Source organism: Periophthalmus magnuspinnatus, chromosome 17 (genome assembly GCF_009829125.3).
Source record: "Periophthalmus magnuspinnatus isolate fPerMag1 chromosome 17, fPerMag1.2.pri, whole genome shotgun sequence".
Lineage (NCBI taxonomy): Eukaryota > Metazoa > Chordata > Actinopteri > Gobiiformes > Gobiidae > Periophthalmus > Periophthalmus magnuspinnatus.
In genome coordinates, this window is record NC_047142.1 from 16,042,225 (window position 1) to 16,064,608 (window position 22,384).

Below are 22,384 nucleotides of genomic sequence, written 5' to 3' on the forward strand. Positions count from 1 at the left end.
TTCTTTTTAGCTTTATCTGGGTCAAAATTTCAACTAACTTATTTATGGAAAGAAGTTTCATTGATTGTCAAAATAACCGTAGTTGTAGTGTTACACTGTGCAATGTATTACTCAAGTAGGAGTAAAGTATGCAGTCTGAAAATTTCTTTAAAAAGTTACTCAAGTAAATATAACTGAGTACTATCTCAATGCATATTTTGAGTTTGTCAATTAGAAAGTCATTGATAACTTTGTCCTTTAGGGTAACGTCCCGACCAGAGAGAGTATCCATGTGTACTACCAGAAGGCCATGAGGCTGAACCTGTCCCGGGAGTCTAGTCTGGACCAGCTGAGTGAGGATGAATCCACCTCTGGGTCTGGGAGGGTCCGAAGGAGGAGGACTGGCTTCAGGATACAGAGCCAGGACTCCACGGCCTCCAGAGACTCCATGTCAAGGTACTGAGTCTATAGGAAGGGGGTCAGTGGGTCTGTGGTTAAGAATAGAGTTTAGTTGAAGAGAGAAGTAATAAAACAATGGCTATAGGAGATTGTTATTTCTTTATTTTTTTTTAGATTTGGACAACTTAATTGATCCACAAGGTACATTACTTGAACACTGCAGTAGTTCACACATTACAATGTTATAACAAAGAGCAACAAATATAAATAGTATGAAAAATAGCCTGAGAATTCAATATCAATATCAATTTTAGGTCGACCAAAGAAATAGACATAATTATTTAAACCTTTTTTAACGTTTATGTTTATTAAACCTTTATTTAGCCAGGAAGTTCCCATTAAGTCTCTTGCGCCAGGGAGGTTAGTTCCTTTATGTCTAACAAAACATAACTTTATAATGTATCCATCATACGTACTATGAGTTTGTTTATTTTTATATATAATAGTATAGTCAGGACTTATTAACAAATATTTAGTGAATGACTACTAAGGAGTACCAAGTGAATAAGAGCCGCTGAAGTGAATGAGAGCCGCTGTAGTGAATGAGAACCGCTGTAGTGAGGTAGAGTTGCTACAATAAATGAGAGCCGCTGTAGTGAGTGAGAGCCGCTTGCTCTGCCTCTCCACCATCCTCCAACAGCATCATGGACCAAGTCTATTTTCTTCCTCTTCTTCTTTCCCTCACTTTATCTCTGACGTCTTCTTTCTCTAGCTTTATTTTCATCAGATTTCTAATAATAGATATTTTGACAAGTTGTTGCTTTAATAGGTTCCGTAGACTTTCACTTTATGTCACTGAAACACTACCATGTGAAAATGTTATTGGGGACTTGTTCTTTGTGTTGCACTATTTTCTGAAACTTTGTTTACAAAATAACAATAGTATTCGATCCCTCCTTGAAAGGATTCCCTCAACTTTACTTACATCTTCATTACATAACATTATACTGTTCTTCATCATTGATAAAAAACATTATTTAAAAACATGATACATTTAGAGCATTTCATTCTTCATGTTTTGTGTTCCTATCATCCCTCCTCTTCCCCTCCTCTCTCCCATACCCTCCCCCTTCAGTGCTTACACAGAGGCCACCATGCTGTTCTCTCGTCAGTCCACTCTGGATGAGTTGGATGGGATGCCTGAGTGCGTCCCTAAAACCAGTGAACGTGCTCGGCCTAAGCTCAGGAAGATGAGGGTCCTGGATGAGACCAACTCCTCTGCAGACAGCGGCAGCAGCTTTGTGTCCAGGTCTCATTTTACTACCATTCCCATGACTGTGCATAACATAGTTCACTCACATAACACAGGCACTAAACATATCATTATTGTCATGCATTATTATTGCATCCAAATAATGAGCTGGAAAAGTTGGATTTTAAGTTATTATTTGTTAGAAAACATAACATGAAAAAAAAGATAATTTGAGAGTCCCATTAGTAGGATTGTCCCAGTGACTCAAAAATCAATCAATCAACGTTTATTTATAGAGCGCTTTACAAGACTCATGGTGACCAAAGTGCTTTCCAGTAAAATCAAATTAAAAACAAGTAAAAATCATACTAAAACAGTAAAATAGGAGAATAAAATAAAATACATTAATACAACAAAATATAAATAATGATAATGTGTCACAACATTACTAAGTGTTGAAAGCCAGTCTGAATAAATGTTTTAAGCCTGGATTTAAAAAGACCAAAGTCAGTAATGTTGCGCATATCAGGACGCAGTTTGTTCCAGAGTTTGGGCCCAGCCACAGAGAAGGCCCGATCACCCCCAGTGTTTGTGTTTTATTTCTCGGAACTTCCAAAAGGAAAGATCTTCATGTATCATTGATAGTCCTGGTTTAGTCCTTGTTTTGTGCTGGTTTAGACCTATTTTATTTCTGGTTTAGTTTACAAATCACTGCTGAAAAACTGCAAGTTAGTTTGGTCTTAGGGTTAGAAAGTCTCAAGAGCTACTGCACAAAGTTACATACCTACCTGTTAGCTTTGTTTAGACAGGGAGACCAGTTGACCACACTTTCTTTTTCAGAAGAAAAAGTAGGTCTAATACATCTTTAAGTGCAACTGGCCATTCTCTGCACCCCTGGAGGTACAATATGGGAACTACTGCTTGAAATAAAGCAATTTTGAAGGTTCTATATTATGCAAAATTATGATGATGAGTATTATGAGCTTAAAACCATGTTATAATGTTGTTTCCTTATCGAAAACAGGCCCACAATTGTTTTGTTTCATTCACACATGTTTGAGTAACCCTTTATTATTAGTCTGTTTACTATATTATTAGCTGTCTCTAAAGGTTAAAATGCTCTGTTCCACTTTGTGATGTCAAGAAGTGGTAGTTTTCAAGTTAGCTAACTTTTAACTTAGAAACTGGTAATTCCATGGCTGAAGTGATCCAAATTATTCTAGTGAAGTTTTATAACAGTTTAACAAACCCTCCAGCTCCACTGCCGTTAGAACTAATTTCCACATCTAAGTGCAATGAGTTTGCAGTATTCTTTAATGACAAGTTTCAGGGCATTAAAAATACAGTCAATTCTACAAAGCAAGTAACAACCCTGCAGCCACCTAGACACTAATAAACTGAGTCACTTTCCTTTGTAACTGACAAAACTGTCTAAGAGTCACCAGAGTCTGTTCATCTACATGCTGCCTCGATGTATCATCCACTAAATTTTTAAAGTCTGTGCCCAACAGTTTTCTATCACCACTCACTCACATAGTTAACATGTCACTTCAATCTGGAACATTCTCAAGAGCTTTGAAAACTGCAGTTATCAAGCCTCTCCTAAAGAAGAGTCTTGATGCTTCAGTACTGAACAATTACCAACCCATCTCAAATCTTCCATTTTAGGCAAAGTCCTTGAAAAAGTTGCTTACCAACAGCTTATTAACTTTCTCCAAATGAACAACTCCTTTGATGTTTTCCAGTTAGGTTTTAGACCCTACTCTTGCCTACCCTGCTCTTATCAAGGTGACAAATAATGTCCGATTGAACGCTGATGCAGGAAAAGTCTCAGTCTTGATCCTGTTAGATCTGAATTCTGCCTTTGACAATGTCGATCATAGGATCCTCTTACAGAGATTAGAGGACTGGGTGGGCTCTAAACTGCAGTAAATTGGTTCAAGTCCTATCTTGGAGACAGGGAGGACTCAAATCAGGCTAGAAATCTCAGAGTCGAACTCGAACTTTAACAGTCACATCAAATCAATAACATCTGTAGGTTTTTACCATCTAAAAAACATTGCAAAAATCAAAGGTATAGTGTCTAAACCAGACTTGGAGAGACTTATCCATGCATTTGTCTCCAGTAGGTTAGACTACTGTAACGGCCTGCTCACTGGCCTCTCCAAACGAGCCTTAACACAGCTGCAGTACATCCAGAACGCTGCTGCTCGGGTCCTGACTAGAACCAGGAAGTACGAGCACATAAGTCCTGTGGGCAGGTCTCTGCACTGACTTTCTGTGGCTCAGATAATAGACTTTAAAGCAGCTCTGCTTATGTACAAGGCTGTCCATGGCCTAAGGATGTGAGACAGGCCTCTACTTTGACAATGTTGAGGCTCAAAACTGTTCTGTTTAGCCATGCTTATGACTGAAAGGCAATAAACTTGACTTGTCTTGCCTAGGGAGTTTTAAAACAGAGTGGAGCACTTCTTGTATTACCACATAACATATGGAATAGCGTGAACTCCGCCTAAATATGCATGGTTTGTCTGTTAAACATTTGTGAATGAAACAAAATAAATCTCCAGGAATGTTTTTGAAGAGGAATCAACATTATTACATGTCAAAAAATAGTATAATATGGGCACTTTAATATATGGTACCTCATGACTCTTGGTCCATTGTTTTTGCCCCCCAAAGTGAAGCCACCCAGTGCGTCACGCTGTTCTCCAGGCAAGGCACCACAGACACCATCGAGGAGGTGGAGGACGAGCAGGACAAGAGCGGAGACAAGTCCCAAAGCGTGGAGCCAGAAATGGGAGAGAGTCCGTGGGGTGAGGAGGAGAGAAAGGAGTCCCAGGTTGATGTTCAGGATGTTCCAGAGGATTTGAAGAGTCCCAAGGGGTCAGAGAAAGAGGCTGGGACCTGGGAGACAGAGGGATGGGAGCCATTTGTGCCCGAGACGGAGGATACAAAGCAAGAGGAGGAAGCATGTGAGGTGAGGGAGTGCAAAAATAACATGTTCATTCTTATTATGACTGGAATGGCATGTATAAACCCATATTATGTATCCATGGTAATTGGACATCTGAGCAGATTTCTAGTAAGTGTCCATGTGCAGCAGGAGACAATAACAGCGACGTAACTTTCAACACAAGTAACAGAAATAACTCTCTTTTAGCATGTTAGTGATTAAATGTTAGTTAATAATACAGTAATTTAATCAAACCATGAGCTAGTTTTAGGGCTAGTTTGTGTGAAATGAAGGATCCGGATGAGGCAGTGCCCCTCCTCCCCTCACTCTGGAATAAATCATTTAATTGTTCATGTATATATTAGATTTTAAAAAGTAGTCATGAATACCAGGTTTTGAATTCATAATGTTTTGCCTCTTATTCAATTTGGAATTTACAACACTTTCTTGATAATGCCCATTAGAATTCTGATATGTTTCGTGACCATGGGACATGCCAGGAAGAAAGAGGGATTGGAGACAGATTAATAAAAAAATTATTATAAAAATGTTATATTTCAACATTGTTTCACACCTAATTATGACACAAACTATTCAGATTCTTTTCCATATCCAGCAGCCCCAAAGTGAAGGTCCCTCTGTGCGACTTGAAGATGTGGAGATTGTGACTTCACCCGATGAGAAAGGCTTTATCTCCGAGAGTGAAGATGGAGCAGGACAGAGACACTATCTATCAGAGGTGAGTAAATATACACACAAAAAATCTTTGTTTGGATATAATGTAAAACGTTCGTTGTAATTTAGGTAATTGGGCATCCAAAGCATAAAATGATGTGTAAATTCTTTTAATCATACATTTTTAAAAGCAAGAGAAATCATGAACTAATGTACAAAAGCACAAACTAAATCTTCTCTTAATGCCAGAACTCAGCATAAAGCTTTTGTCACATATAAGTGAAGAGTATCCCTATTTTTATATAATTTTTGAATATTTGAATATTTTAAAGACTGAATGAGTTTTATTTAGGACATGTAACATAACATAACATCATGCCTTTTTTATTTTGCCATTAAAGCACTCCTGCCTCACTACATAAAGACCATAGTGGATAGTGGGACATGGCTCCATGTTAATTAAATAGCTTCAGAATCTTTCCTACCTATATGAAAGTTAAATAAATACTCCAGTATGTAAAATACATCTTGTAGTAAAAGTAGTCTTAGAAGTTCAATAATCCTTCTTGAAATACATAGGTTGCGTTCACATTGTAGAATTTGATGGTGTCATCTCAGATGCAGAGCAAGGGCCTGTATAACTCTATGGGATATGTACTGTATTTGAAAGAAATATCCAAACTAAAAATCAATCAACATTGAAGGACTTTCTGAAATATTTCACTGCTGAAAGATGTTGAAGTGGACTAAGGAAGTGTGACATCACCCATAGTGTTTGGCTCCAGTCAAATGAAGCTCCTCGAGGCCCAGCAGTTATAGGGACGAATTTGAAGCCGAATTCCATAGTTGGAATTCTGTCTGTGAGTATCATAGCAACCCAAGAGCTAATCTGGAGCGAAGCTGTTGAAGGTAATGCCCCTTCCTGCATCGCTGGTTTACCAGCGTGCAGACACTTACTGTAGCAACACTGTCAATCAAACCTGTTGCTAACGCTAGTGGCAGTGACCTTGGGGAAAGAAGGCACCTGATTTGTCTGTTAATAATGTTCATATCTTGAGTTACGGATACAATGGAAATACAATAGAAAAAAAAAAAAAACAGGATCATGTAGAGCGGGTCAGTACAAACCAATAAGACCAAAATGACAACCCTGACAGCAGTAGTTGCAGAGAAAGGGGGTGACAGTTTTCTGATGTAAACTGAATTGGAACGTCGATGGAGCCAGAAGTACACCCATAATCACTTACTATTGGCTAGTAGGTTAGTGATGTCCATTTATATATACAGTCTATGGATTAGATCCAGTAATTACAGAGATAATAACCATAAACCAGGTAAAAAAAATCTACAATCTGACAGCAAATTCCATCACAGAATTCTGACCTATTAGGATTCTAGGATGTTCTTCCACTTGCTTCTGTATTGATCCACAGGGGGCGCTGTTGTACACCCCGGACACAGATGCCTCTAAAACCTCTGATGCAGAAGTACCTCCCAGTTACAGTAAAGCTGTGAGCTTCGACCGCCTGGAGGTGAGCGAGGATGAGAGCGACATGGACAGGAAGAGGTTAATGATCATGACGCCCGACAGCCAATCAGACTGCAGCAGATCTGACCTGGTCCTGCCCTCCATGACCACAGAGCTGACCGCCAGTGAACTGCTGCTCAACAAGTGAGGCTCAAAACTATTCAGATGACTTTGAAGTTTCAAACTTTGAATTTCTTTTAGACAGATACTAACAAGGTTAATCTGTCAAAAGCCAGATTGATACCCAAATTTTACCCATTAACTAATGATTTCAACCAGTCACAGTAATGTGTTTTTACAATAGAAATGTCATCTGGCAAAAAATGTCGAATCTCACTAAAATAACTGATTGGCTGTTATGATCTCTGACTAAGCTCTCTGAGCTGTAAATGAAGCTGAACATCTGCCTTGGGATAGACTGAAAGAAGTGTGGAAGCCAATCTGCACTTACAGCTCCTCTAATGTCCACTAGGCCTAATCACACTCACATTGATACAAAGGCCTTAATCCAGATTCACCTCCGTTCACTTGCACATATAAACTGATTGCAGTGTCCTTGGCTATGTCACAAATTCTTGTGTTAAATCCTCATTTTGCTGTTCTCAGGATGTTTTATGATGAGGAACTGGAAGAGTCAGATAAGTTCTACACAGAACAGCCCTTGATCCTGCAGTTGTGTTATGCCCTGTACAACATGCTGGTGGCGCACTCTGAGATGGTCTGTTTCCTGGTCATAATTTTGAACCACATGGTCTCTGCCTCCTGTATCACACTGGTGCTCCCCATCACCATCTTCCTCTGGGCCATGCTCTCAGTGCCTCGTCCTAGCAAACGCTACTGGATGACTGCTATTGTCTACACAGAGGTGAGAATATAACACAGTAATTTAACACTTAACAGGTCAATAATGTGCTGATCTATGTTATAATGTTGTTTCCTCATCAGAAACATACCTGGAGTTATATTTTGTTTCGTTAACACGTTCAACACAGTAATCCTGCATATTTAGTTTGGGTTCTTCTCTCAAACAGAAAACACTCTGTTCCACCTTGTGATGTCATGTGGTAATGCAGGCAGTGTTCTACTGTGTTTTGAAACTCCATACACCTACACCAGAATCTTTTGGATAATTTCAGCCCTGGACTTGCCAATCTCCACTGAACTAAAGGTAAAAAGAGCTTTTAACTTGAAAACTACAGCTTCATGACATCACAAGGTGGAACATGGAGGAGCATTTTGAACTTTGGAGATGGATAATAATAAAGGGTTACTCAAACATGTGTGAATGTAACAAAACATAACTCTGGGTATGTTTTTAAGGCGGTAAGAGCATTAAAGCTCACAAGAATCAATTTTGTTTAATATATTTCATAAACTTGACCTATCTGTGTCTCCATGAGATAGACATGTTCAAATCAAACATAGTTTTTATTGATAAGAATTATAATGCTGATTTATTCTTAATTACAAATACACTGAACATCATGTCCCACTGATTTAATTCTCAATATAATTTCCAATCCAAATGCAGAATGAGCCTCACATGAGTCCCTCATTTGGGTTGCTAGTTTCAATGCTGAAATCCAGTTGGTTTAAACCTAAATAGGCTCTATCTGATCTGAATTGTCCCTTATATAATATACTACTACTACTACTTCTATTATTATTATTATTATTATTATTATTATTATTATTATTATTATTATTATTATTATTATTATTATTGTTATTGTTATTGTTATTGTTATTATTATCATTATCATTATCATTATCATTATCATTATCATTATTATTATTATTATTATTATGCATTTGTGTTGTAAAGTTAGAGTTTATATAGAGTTATAATTCATTGATTTGTCTTTGCAGGTCACCATTGTCATCAAGTACTTCTTCCAGTTTGGGTTCTTCCCCTTTAATCAGCACACCTTAGACAAAAACAAAGCATTTTATCCCCCAAACATCATCGGAGTGGAGAAGAAGGATGGATATGTGCACTATGACCTGGTGCAGTTGCTAGCGTTGTTTTTCCACAGATCTATACTCAAGGTACACACTGTAACATCACCTAGTCATTTTCAGAAACTATAAAGATATTTATGGATATTAACTGCAAAAAAATCCTACCTAGATTAATGAAATTACTTGAATTCAGAATAATAATCTTAATTCCAGTAGATTTGACCTGGTGAGATTTATCAAAGGGGAAATATTATGGGAAAAGGATGGACTTTTATGAGCATATAACTGTGCTGTAATATTTCCCCTCAGCAGTCCCCAAATTTACTTATGATCCTGGAACCAGTCAGGAATAGCTTAATATAAGCATTTAAATCTGACCTTTAGCAGTGTAGTTAAAATAACAAAATAATTGCATCTGACCAGTGGTGGATGAAGTACTCAATATTGTTACTCAAGTATATGTACAGATACAGAAGTAAAAAGTTATTCAAGCAAAAGTATCACATAAAAAGATCTACTTAAGTAAAATTATTTAAGAAGTGATTAAAAAATGATACATATTTTGGCAAAGTAGCAATACAAATCAATTTCTTAATTTTTCTTATGAATTTTGTGTGTTTATTTTTGTTTGCTCAAAGCCGTAACTTGAACTCGAAAACTTTAGTCAGGATGTTTCCACAAACATGGTAAAAACCAACCCCTCAGCTCATATGAAAAGTATTTTTTTTAATTTTTAGTACAGTTTAAAAATGCAGTGAAATGTAGTGTAGAAAAAGTAAAAAGTATCCACTGGAAAAATATACTTAAGTAAAGTACAGACAGCTAAAAATTCTACTTAAGTACAGTACTTGCACTATTTGTGCTTTGTTACCACTGCATCTGATTATTAGGCCCGGGCCCATACAGGGCGTAGGGCCTATTGTTTCATCGTTGCAGACTGTTTTCACGAAGTGGTCCCGGGGCGTCAGACTGTTTCAACTTCGTGGCCCCGTCACACCGTACACAGACTCCTGTATCCTAGCAACCCATGCCATAGGCATGGGACATGCATATTTGTTCTTGCTAGCATGTCAGCGAAGCGCTCATGTCCCCAAACACACTCCTGGCAATGAGCCCTATCCAAGCCCCCATGCCATATTTATTTATTACTGCTAAAATGAAGAAGTCAATGGGAGGTCAGTGGCGGACCCCGACGCCATGGCGAATGACGGGCGCGTCAGTGTTTGCGCATACAAAGTCCGATTTGGCTCAAATTCGAATCAGTTGTAAAACTTTCGTCCCTAATTCTACTGTTTGTGAAAGAAATAAATTTGGCACGACAGCGCCCCCTACAGAATAACAAATATATTTGTATGGAAGGCTGAAAATTTCGTTTTCCCAAATGTTATCAAATTTGACACAAAATTCCATTGGGTCATCCCAATCAATAAAGTCAACGAGACCCATGTGTTTTTTTGCACCGTGTTGCCATGGCGATGTGCCAAACTGCCAATGTTATCCTAATGGGAAACCTCCCAAATTTTCCCAATTGTGATTCTTCAGGTTGTCTCCGTCAAAAAAGTCTGGGGGGACAAGTTTGTATTTTGCGCGGTGTTGCCATGGCGATGCCTGGAAAACCCTTATTTTTCCATTTTGTGCATCAGCACTTCCAATGTCTTTTGACTTGTTTCGAGCCAAATGCAGCCCAAAGCTGCAATAAAACAGAGGCAAGTGGTGCGCCAGCACCACCCACAGGGAGTGCCGGGTCGACCGAGTGCGAAGCATGGCCCGCGAGGGCCGTTCGATGCTGCTTGCGGCTTTAATTATTTCTTCTTCTGCTCTTTGAGCAGGAATTTGACCCCCTGAACATATTAAAAAACTCACCAAATTTTGCCCAAAATTCAGGTCTGCTGAAAATTTTTTTTTTTTATGTGTTGGGAGGTGTCGCAATGTCGGTACACATGTTCTTCAAGTGATGCCAAACAAAAAATATTATTATGGCCACGCCCCTTGACAAACTGGAAGTCGGCCATCTTGGATTGAAAATTCCAAAATGCAAACCATCAGCGTTTTCACTGACGTCACATTTTAATCAACTCCTCTGAAGGCGTTTTACCTGCAGGGCTGAAAATCACTGTACATCATCTAGACAAGTGGGTCATCAAAAGTTATCCAGTTTACGGTTTCCGTGCGCCAAAGCCGCAAATTTCAGTTTATTATTTATTATTTATTTATATTTATTTTATTTCAGCCACAATTGCAGTTTATTTCACAAAATGGCTCTCTTCAATTTTTTTTTTCAAAAATTCGTAGAAGACAATCAATTTGTCGTGGACTTATGAAAAAATTCACAGGGGCCTTACTTGTGATGGGGCAAATGTGAGAAAGTCACATGTTTCTATCTCTTATAGTTTAGGAGAAAAATAATGGGTGGAAAAAAAATTTCCATTATTATTATTATACTTATCACTTTGAAGTCATTTTTGACCCCCTGAACGTTAACGAAAACTCAATTTTATTGGACCCAAAATTCAAGTTTGGCGAAAAATGTATTATTTTGATGTTCAAAAAAATTATTCTTTCAAAATGACTCAATAGCACCACCTCAAAAATCAAAATACATTACGTCAATGAGAGACCTTTTTCATCGTAGACAAATGAAATTGGTACTAACATAGAACATGTCAAGACAAGTAAAAAATTTTATTATGACCCCATCCTAAACCCTACAGGAAGTCGGCCATTGTGGGTGGAACACCATTTTTTTTTTTCAAATTTTACCTCTCACATTTGGATTTTTTGTGCCGTGGATTTTCATTCAAGAAACTTGCAAATTGGTCAAAATGAACTAGCCCCATGTGGGATTATAGAGAACTGTCTTGTATTTTTCTACATCATAAAATGTGGGTGTGGCCAGCCTTCAAAGAAAAACGCAATATTTTGAAGTGTTAAAGTGCGCATAACTCACGCATGCAGTGTCCTGTTTCCCGGCATTAATATAAATTTTGTTTAAAATCTTGATCTGCACGAAATGATATACAATTTACATATGTCAGAATTTTTTTTGTTCCACAGCGCCCCCTTGAACTTTTGAATTGGACCAAAAAAAATACTTTGACATAAACATTTGAAATTCAGCATGGACATTTGGCTTGGAAAACTGAACAAAAAAGCCAATGAGAACATACCTCTATCTGCAACTATGTTACCGTGGTAACATAATAAATGTGTCATTGAAGTGAATGGGGTTCAGAGTACTGCACTTTGTTGTAGACTAAATAGATGCTCTACACTCATCAAATTATGGCCTAAAATTCAAGATTGGCAAAAAATTTTGTATTTTCATGTGCAAAAAAATGTGCATTTCAAAATGACATAATAGTGCCACCTCAAAAATCAAAATACATTACAGCAATGAGAGACCTTTTTCATCGTAGGCAAATGAAATTTGGTACAAACATAGAACATGTCAAGTCAAGTAAAAAATTATATTATGACCCCACCCTAAACCCTACAGGAAGTCGGCCATTGTGGGCGGAACCCAATTTTTTCAAAATTTGACCTCTCACATTTGGATTTTTGCACCTTGGATTTTCATTCAAGAAACTTGCAAATTGGTCAAAATGAACTAGACCCATGTGGTAATACAGACTACTCTCCTGAAATTTTTTAAGTTATAAAATGTGGGTGTGGTCAGCCTGCAAAGAAAAAAGACGTTTTTGGAAGTTTTCAATGGCCCGTAACTCAAACATGCAGTGTCCTATTTCCCGGCATTAATATACATTTTGTTCAAAATCTTGATCTGAGTGCATAGATGTGCAATTTACATATGTCAAACATTACTTTGCTCCACAGCGCCCCCTTGAACTTTTTAAAGGTAGGGAAAAAAATTACTTTGTCACAACCATGTGAAATTTGGCATGAACATCCCTAATGCCATACTGAACAAAAAAGCCAATGAGAACATACCTTTATTTGCAAAGGTGTTGCCATGGCAACATCTGACATTTGTCATTGAAATACATGGGTTTTAGATCACTGGGATGAAAAAATGTTCTTTGTCATAGAGCATTGATGTTTGGTATACATATTTGGTACACATATTCCGCTCATCATACTGAACAAAAAAGCCAATGAATACATACCTCTATTTCCAACCGTGCAGGCGTGACAATGTGATAAACCGTCTCATTGGAATGAATGGAGTAGTATTACTCAGTTGCTGATTTTGGGGGGATTTATTATTATTATTATTATTATTATTATTATTATTATTATTATTATTATTATTATTATTATTATTATTATTATTATTATTATTATTGAGTAAGATTAAAAAGTGATTAAAAAGTGTATTTGAGTGCTACAACACTATACATTTTGCGTAAGCTATTCACTTCTTATGTATTATAGACTATATTAATTACTGTAATCAATGTTTTGTTTTTGCAGTGCCATGGCCTGTGGGACGATGAGGACCCGAAACAGAAGCGTGCCACACCCCCTCCACCTCCTCCTGAGGCCAAAGAGTTTGAAGAGGAGAAGACCAAAGCGGAGGAGAGTGAGAGAGAGTCTGATCCTGCTTCACTCCACAGTGCCACAGAGAGCAGAGGGTCCAGAAACTCGCTCAGGTCCATAAATTTTGGGACATCTATGGACTCAGGACAGGTTCAGGTGTCTTGCCCCCCTCCACAGACCTACCAGCGCCGTAAAAGCTCCACCTCCGGAGGTTCCCTCGTGTCCCATAAGTCTCTGCACTCATCTGCGCGATCAAAGAGAGGTATGGTTTGTAGATATTTCTTTTTACTTTTCTCATTTTTAATTGAATCAAATTTTAGTTTCACTTAATTTAAAGGGATTGTATGTAAAAACAGTGCTGCAATCACAAGTGAACCTGGGTTGCCTGTGCCTTATCCTGCAAATAGAGGACATATATAAGTTTATCTCATTCTCAGTATATGAACAGGCCATGCCTCATGTGAAAGCTCAGAATCTTCAGAATTCACTCACTGAGCTGCAGAGGCTGCACTAGCACTGATTAATGATTGGCTGCAGGCCCTGGGGTTTAGGTAGTGACGATTCAGATCAGAGAGAGTCGTTTTAGGATTTAAACAGCTGGATTTCAGCATTGAAACTGGCAACCCAAAAGAGACACTCATGTGAGGCTCATTCTGCTTTCTGATTGGATAATTGTCTTGAGAAGCAAAACACCAAATTATAACATGAATAAATGGCATCATGTCCAATGTTTTTGTAATTAAAAAATAAATCGGCATTACAATTGTTAGCAATTGTAAAAGCCAGATTTGATCATTTGAACATGTCTACCTTATATCTGAAGTTGAGTACATTTAAATTTAAAATTTTACATACAGCTCCATTTACCAGAAAAATTCAACCTATATCCTAATTACCAACTAATTTCATATCTTCCTTCTCCTTTTCAGTCTTGAAATCATGCCACATATAACACATATTAAACATTAGAAAGGGTCTGCATTACGTATTTTACTTTTTTACTGAATAAATACAACTTGGACTGTACTATACAGCTTGTACATATAAAGTCAAATAAAAACCTCAAACATTCATTGTTTTCATAGGTACAAAAATGTCTCATTTTCTTGACATTGCATTTTACAGCACTTTGTTAGAGACAAAAAATATATGCATGTAATATAAATGTGTGCCATAGACATTTGCTTATTTTAATGATTCATCATTTAAGATTAGCTTCTGGAGAGTCCTTTGTTTTATTCATAAAGCTGTTTTCTGAATGAACTGTTTCCTAAAGTTTAGTAAAATAAATGCATTGCATTGATGTATTTTTTTATGTCCTGTCTGCCTTGTTTCTCCTCAGGCCATTAGCATCTGTTCACAGTTCGTTAACTCTTAAACATGTTAATTGTTTCCACAGGAAGTTTGACATCTCGACACAGCAGCCACAGAGACGGCAGCGACGCTAGTGTCCGAATGAAAACTCGGAAAGAGATGGTCCTGGAGAAACTTAAGGAACAACTGTACAAAGGCAAAGGATTCATGATCAGGAGGTATGAGCGAAACAATAGGCACGACTGCAACACTTGAAGAATTATTGTGCTCGTGTCATGTCTTGAAGAGCGTAAATGAGAAGAAAAATACCAACCAAATTGATTTAGTATATCACAGGTCCAATTTATAATGAAGTGTTCTCTCCCAGGTCCTAATCCAATCCCCCATACTATTAGCAGTACAGTCCTGTCCAATTGCTCAGCCCACAAGCCTACATCACCCATGCTCCCACACTGATTTTCCATAAATATACAAAAACATGACACAGAACAATACACTGCAACTTCACAAACCTGATGTGATGTGCAGTAGTTTCATTAGCAAGATGCACAGAGATTGTGATGTGATAACGCTCTGAAGGGGGAGTGACTTAGCACAGAGCACATAGGGAGGGGTGACTCAGAGCATCAGTAATTTCAGTAAGTTGTTTTTGGCAAATATAGCATTTTCAAAACAATAAAAGGTAACATGGTGATCTAAATATGTTATGTGATAACAATTAATACCTCATAGAAGTGTAATACCCCCTTTTAAAATGTTTGTATTACTTTGCAGGTTTCTGGAGATCTACCTGCCCATGAAGCAGTTCTTTTATAACCTGATCCACCCAGACTACAGCGCCGTCACAGATGTTTATGTCATGATGTTCCTCGCAGACACTGTGGATTTCATCATTATCGTCTTTGGGTTCTGGGCATTTGGAGTAAGTTCAGGCAGAAGTGAGAGTGTCGGGGATGATTGAGTGAAGATGTGAGAAAAAAAATCTAGATCAAAGTTATTGTATTTGTTTAATCTGGATTCAGTTTGACTAGTTTATATTTATATTTCGGTATTTGTTTCATTTCAGCCATTAATTTCTTCCACTGGAGTATGGAAGTTTCTATTGTTTCGAGTTACATTTTTTCATTTCATTCGAAGTTAGATTTTAGAAAATAGAATGTCACTTTCAACATTAAATCGTTGTGCTTTCTTTTATATTACCATGAGGGTTTATGTCTGTGTAATCTGTGTGTCGTCCAGGTATGTTTCATAGTGGTCCATGGGTGTATACTAGAGTAGTCTTATACTTTTATTGATACAGCTCAAGATAAGAAGATTAGTAATTAGTAATACCCGCTCAAATGAGAATCTAGTATTGATGCACGTTTTAATATTGATTAGTTTCTGATATTTGATACTTTTAACAACCCTAATATGCATTATACAGTCATTATTAATACATGTTATCATAAAGAAGTGGGTAACAACTGGTCGTCTTATCGTCATATAACTTAGATCATGCTTAACTTTACGTTTATTTCAGAAACACTCGGCCGCAGACATCACTTCTTCCCTGTCTGAAGACCAGGTTCCAGGTCCATTCTTGGTGATGGTTCTGATCCAATTTGGGACCATGGTGGTGGACCGGGCCTTGTACCTGAGGAAATCCGTCATGGGAAAGGTCATTTTCCAGGTCATCCTCGTGTTTGGGATTCACTTCTGGATGTTCTTCATTTTGCCCGGAGTCACTGATAAGTAAGAGCACACTAAACTATTACTTTGCCTTGGAGATAAAACTTTTCCCAAAGATGCAGTGCAAAGTTAATTACTATTTTACTTTTAAGTCGTCTTTACTTTGCTGTATGTTAAAATAATTAAAAAAAACAAAAACCTGGAGCTGTGTTAATCATTTTATTCAAGTCGTCCTGGAGGAGTCTTTGTCTATGCACCAGGGCCATTCAACTACATTTTACTGGGGCAGATTTTTGGACTCAGAGTACGCTTCACTGTTAACACAATTTGGTGTTAAATAATGTGCATAATGTGCATAATGTGCATAATATACATAATGTCAGATTTATGTGTGTATCACTCTGCATTGAGTTTTACACATTTATCTCTCTAGAACAGCTCTCACTGAAAGTGATCAGGAAAATGCGAAATGTCATGACAAATATATGAATGTGATTGGTCAAAGTGTCACAACAGTGGAACAAGACGAAAATCAAACTTTTGTTAAATCCTTAAAGCTTTACCTCCTGCACATTTTTCACAAACTAGCCTATATTTTCGCTAAAATTGGCTGAAGTACGTCTCTCTGCATCGTCATGTTTGAGTGCTTCACCTTTATCTTCCACATAAACCTCAATGCTGCTCTGTGGTTAGTCTGCCTGCAGTTGGGAGAGTCTTAAGGTGGATTCATGAACTCACAAATATCACGAGAATCTATCTTGCTATACAAGGTTACAGTATACCCACCTCTGGTTCAGTAATTATATTAACAACTGCTATATTTTAAGGTTTGATCAAGAATCAGATTGACGGCCAGGTCTAGCCCAATTTCTAAATCGTAAATGTTTACCATGTAAATTGTAAATGTTTGATTGTAGTACTAATTTGTCTACACCCATCTGATAATAATCTTTTCTGTCTTCCTCAGGCGCTTCAGTGAAAACCGTGTGGCTCAGATGTGGTACTTTGTTAAGTGTATTTACTTCGGGCTCTCAGCGTACCAGATCCGATGTGGTTACCCTACTCGTGTCCTCGGCAACTTCCTCACCAAGAGCTACAACTATGTCAACCTCTTTCTGTTCCAGGGGTGAGCTATGCTAACAATATCACTGCTCCAGCTGAACAAACAGGCCCAAGGCTAAAGGAGCAGGGAGGAAGAGGAAGAGGAGGGAGGAGGAGCAGAGAGGAGGAGATGAGAAAGAGGGGGGAGGAGGAGAAGAGAGGAAGATGAGGAGGAGAGGAGGACTGAGGAGGGGTGGTATTACTTCATTAGCTGGAGTAACTTTCTCATAAGATTTATATAAGGTGCAAGGCCACTGTCAGTCTACTTCTTTCTAAATATTTTTGCAGGGGCTATAGGTTCATCAATGGAAATGAATTGTTCCAGTGTTAAGTACATTTTGAGAGTGTATTGAATTGACTGTCCTCAATTATTGAAACATCAAAACTGCAAAATATATCTTGTTTGACCCTGTTTTTATTGTATTCTAGCAATACCTCCATTTTAGATCAAGTATCTCTCACAAACTATTTATTTACAAACTATGAAACAAATGTAAAGGAGGTAACACAGGCCTGACTGGTTTTAAGCCCGACTTACTGTAAACTTGGTTTAGTCAGTGTTTTCCAGATTTATTTGACATCATTTAATAATAAAAATGCAGATTATTTCTAATGCAATTTACATTTGCACACAAATCTCAAAGTGCTGAGCAAAAAAGTAAAACATAAGTGAACATAAGAACTGAATGGGAAGGTGCACTCCCAGCCTTTTGACTGTAAAGACTCATAAAAGTCTATGTCCTGTAGTTCATAAGTTAACTGTATATGTTGCGTCTAGTTTCCGCATGGTTCCGTTCCTGACTGAGCTGCGGGCTGTGATGGACTGGGTTTGGACCGACACGTCGCTCTCTCTCTCCAGCTGGATCTGTGTAGAGGACATCTATGCACACATCTTCATACTCAAGTGCTGGAGGGAGTCTGAAAAGGTCTTTATTTTTGTACTTTTTTCCATCTATCCTTTGATAATTTTAAAATGTTAATAGAAGACTTAGGCAAGGCAAGGCAAGGCAAGTTTATTTGTATAGCACAATTCGTACACAAGGTAATTCAAAGTGCTTTACAGAATAAGAAAGTCATTAAAATCACACAAATCAAAACATAAATAATCACCCAATCTGCAACTCTCTCACCCACTCGTTTGCACCCTTTAAAAACTCTCTCTCACACTCTTTAAACACTGTCTTGCTCAGTTTAAGAACTTTCCCATTACTTTACAAAACTTTCCTGTCACTTCTCAAATGCTTTCCTGTCACTTTACTATGTCTAATAAAAGTCCGTCAGTCCATGTTTCCTTTGTCATCATAAAATTACCATTAAAGGAGAAGAGTGCAGAATAAAAACCTTTCAGTCATATGCACAGCTAAACAGAACCGTTTTGAGCCTGGATTTAAATATTTTCAAAGTAGAGGCCTGTCTCACATCTTCAGGAAGACTGTTCCAAGTTTTACCTGCATAAAACTGAAACGCTGATTCCCCATGTTTAGTCCTGACTCTGGGCACCAGCAGGAGGCCGGTCCCTGAAGTCCTCAGAGTGTGAGATGGTTCATATGGCACTAACATGTCGGAGATATACTTTGGACCTAGGCCATGGAGAGACTTATACACAAGCAGAGCTGCTTTAAAGTCTATTCTCTGAGCTACAGGAAGTCAGTGCAGAGACCTGAGCACAGGACTTATGTGCTCGTACTTCCTGGTTCTAGTCAGGACCCGAGCAGCAGCGTTCTGGATGTTCTGCAGCTGTGATAAGGCTCATTTGGAGAGGCCAGTGAGCAGAACGTTACAGTAGTCTAACCTACTGGAGACAAATGCATGGATAAGTCTCTCTAAGTCTGGCTTTGACAGTAAACCTTTGATTTTTGCAATGTTTTTTAGGTGGTAAAAAGCTGCAGATGTTATTGATTTGATGTGGCTGTTAAAGTTCAAGTCTGAGTCCATTGTTACCCCTAGATTTCTAGCCTGATTTGAAGGTTTTAGAGAGAGAGACTGGAGGTGACTGCTGACACTTTCTCTATGTTTCTGTGGGCCAAAGATGATGACTTCAGTCTTGTCTGAGTTTAGCAGAAGAAAGTTGTTTTGCTTCCACACACTGATCTGTTGGATGCAGTGGCAGAGTGAATCCACTGGTCCATGTTCACCTGCGGTGAGACATAGATCTGAGTGTTATCTGCATAGTTGTGGTAAGACACATTATTGCTGCGTATTAACTGGCCTAACGGCAGCATGTAGAGATTGAACAGCAGGGGTCCCAGGATTGAACCCTGGGGTACCCCACAGGTCAGGGACATTTTATCTGATATACATTTTCCAATTTCAACAAAGTACTCTCTGTTTTCTAAATAGGACTTGAACCAGTTTAGTGCAGTACCAGAGATGCCCACCAGTTCTCTAGTCTCTGTAAGAGGATCCCATGATCCACAGTGTCAAAAGCAGCACTCAGATCTGACAGGATCAAGACTGAGACTTTGCCTGCATCAGTGTTCAAGCGGATGTCATTTGTCACCTTGATAAGAGCAGTCTCAGTGCTGTGGTGGGGTCTAAAACCCGACTGGAAGACATCAAAGGAGTTGTTCATTTCGAGGAAGTTAATAAGTTGTTGGTAAACAACTTTTTCGAGGACTTTGCCTAAAAACGGCAGATTTGAGATCGGTCGATAATTGTTCAATATTGTGGCATCAAGACTGCTCTTCTTTAGGAGAGGCTTGATAACCGCAGTTTTCAAAACTCTTGGGAATGTTACAGATTGAAGTGACATATTAACTATGTGAGTGAGTGGTGACAGCAAACTGTTGAGCACAGACTTTAGAAATTTAGTGGGTAACACATCGAGGCAGCATGTAGATGAACTCAGACTGGTGATAATCTCTTGGACAGTTTTGTCAGTTACAGGTGCAAAGTGAGTCAGCTCTAAGTGTCTAGGTGGCTGCTGAGGTGTTATTTGCGTTGTGGAATTTATGGCATTTTTAATGCCCTGAACTCATTGCACTTAGATGTGGAAATTAGTTCTAACGGCAGTGGAGCTGGTTTGTTAATCTGTTTACCGTTGCAAACGGGACACGAGAGTTGTTACTACAACTTTCAATAATGTCAGAAAAATACCTTTGCCTTGTTCTACATAAACTGTGGTGTTGTCAGAAGGTGTTGTCTTTTTTACTTGTAAACCATCGTGTCTCTGATTGTTTAATCCACCTGTATAGTAACTTGTGTATATTAATGGAGCAGTATGTAATCTTTTGTCTATCAAATATTTTTGTAAGGATTGAGTTACTAATATATTCCTTTTCCCAACTACCTTCTGTACACTTAATCAAGATTTTGTAGGGTTTGGTGCATTTTTTGTTTATTCTGAGAAAGAAACTATTTCTCTCTTCAATTGTGCAATTAGTACTTTGCAGTTACATCATGTTGGGGGTGTACTGCATGTATGTCTATGGCAGAAGGTCCAACAGTTACTATGGTGACACCATGCACAAATTAGAAGACTCAGCCTGAACACATGTTTTAAAATATTTAAATACAAAATGTTTTAATCAACACATTTTCAGGAGCCTGTGATCATACACTAATTTATTTAGGTTTGATTTTCAACAAATAATGCTAGCTAACTGGTGACTGTAATATTATTTGAGAGGGGCTTGTTTAGCAGCACAAAATCAGCTCTCCTGTTGTAGTTTCAGCCATGACAAATTTTTATGATCAAATTGTGGTCAAGTCTAACATAACAGAGATTCAGACAGAGCAGTGCGTCTAGTTAGCCTCACAGCCCCAGGGAATGTTGGACATCAGCTGCAAGTATCCATATGAACTTTAAGAACTTTAAATGCAAGTATCCCAGAACTAACCAGAACACAGATATAATCTTATAATTCTAATGAGGTGATTTATTAGGCTGAATGGGTATAATTAGAAAACTGCATAATCTGTAATGATTTATATAATGTAATGTCCATTCTGTAAATAATAAAATCTTGTCTGTGTGCTGCAGAGGTACCCGCAGCCTCGTGGGCAGAAGAAGAAGAAGGTGGTGAAGTACGGTATGGGTGGGATGATTGTGGTGCTGCTCATCTGTATCGTCTGGTTTCCTCTGCTCTTCATGTCCCTGGTAAAATCTGTGGCTGGAGTTGTCAACCCTCCCCAAGATGTGTCCTTTGAAATCACACTGGCAGGATTTCAGGTACAAATGTTACTTATGAAAAAAACAACAACAATAAACTCAGACTCTGGTGTTGTAATAGATGTAGGGCTGTGCAATTAATCATATTTTAATGGAGATTCAGTCATTTCTAATCATCAATAATTAAATTGGGTAATTTTAATCGGTAGGCCTACAGCCAATCCTCTGTTAGTAAAAGTATGTGGTTTGACTTCTTTAAGGGCATTTAAAGCCACAGTATAAATAGCCAATAAATATAAAATAAAAGCCTGTTTTTTGGTTTTAGTTTTTATTTTTTGGTTGTGTTTAGAGCAAAGCCTTGCATCTCCAGAAACCTGATCTTATTTGGCCTGGAGGAGGGCCTCATCCTGCTTGCTTCCATGGAAATGTTCCTTTGGCTATAATGTTCCGCAGTATATAAAAATTTTCCATGGAATCTTGAAAGTAACAGAAAGTTACATACTGTACCTTTAGTTGAAGACATTTTATTTGTTTTTATTACGAGAAAATAAAATAAGATTGTATATTAGGTAAACAACAGTGAATATTTTTGTCATATTGCTCAATGTGTCTGATTGAAACTCTTTTTCAGCCCATTTTCACCATGAGCGCTCAGCAGAAACAGCTCCAGAATGTTACACGAGCCGAGTTTGACCAGTTTGTGAGGAAATACGTGGACGATGACGTATGTATATATAAAAATATTATATATATTTCAAAATATTAACCCAGATTTGCCAAGGGTTTCAGAGTTGCAAAAAAAATGCATTGTTAGCAACAGTTAACAACACAAAACATTGTCCATTTTTTATACTTATTTAATTTATCTGCACTTCTACGCGCATTTTAACCTCTTTATTTAATGCATTGGGGTTTGCTAGTGCTAGTTGCATTATACAC

At 38.0% G+C, this 22,384-nt stretch overlaps 1 protein-coding gene across 1 annotated transcript in view; it reads left to right on the plus strand.

Annotated features, from left to right (window-relative positions):
- The window catches only part of LOC117384753 (piezo-type mechanosensitive ion channel component 2), a 139,750-nt gene that overhangs the window by 112,161 nt on the left and 5,205 nt on the right, over positions 1 to 22,384 (plus strand). The window contains exons 35-49 of the mRNA XM_055228613.1: positions 242 to 435; positions 1,514 to 1,687; positions 4,313 to 4,610; positions 5,203 to 5,325; positions 6,695 to 6,933; positions 7,396 to 7,654; positions 8,659 to 8,838; positions 13,183 to 13,510; positions 14,648 to 14,780; positions 15,337 to 15,484; positions 16,085 to 16,296; positions 17,201 to 17,359; positions 18,113 to 18,260; positions 21,317 to 21,505; positions 22,077 to 22,169. Of these exons, the coding sequence (XP_055084588.1) occupies positions 242 to 435; positions 1,514 to 1,687; positions 4,313 to 4,610; positions 5,203 to 5,325; positions 6,695 to 6,933; positions 7,396 to 7,654; positions 8,659 to 8,838; positions 13,183 to 13,510; positions 14,648 to 14,780; positions 15,337 to 15,484; positions 16,085 to 16,296; positions 17,201 to 17,359; positions 18,113 to 18,260; positions 21,317 to 21,505; positions 22,077 to 22,169 (2,877 nt within the window). The remainder of the gene's footprint in view (positions 1 to 241; positions 436 to 1,513; positions 1,688 to 4,312; positions 4,611 to 5,202; positions 5,326 to 6,694; positions 6,934 to 7,395; positions 7,655 to 8,658; positions 8,839 to 13,182; positions 13,511 to 14,647; positions 14,781 to 15,336; positions 15,485 to 16,084; positions 16,297 to 17,200; positions 17,360 to 18,112; positions 18,261 to 21,316; positions 21,506 to 22,076; positions 22,170 to 22,384) is intronic.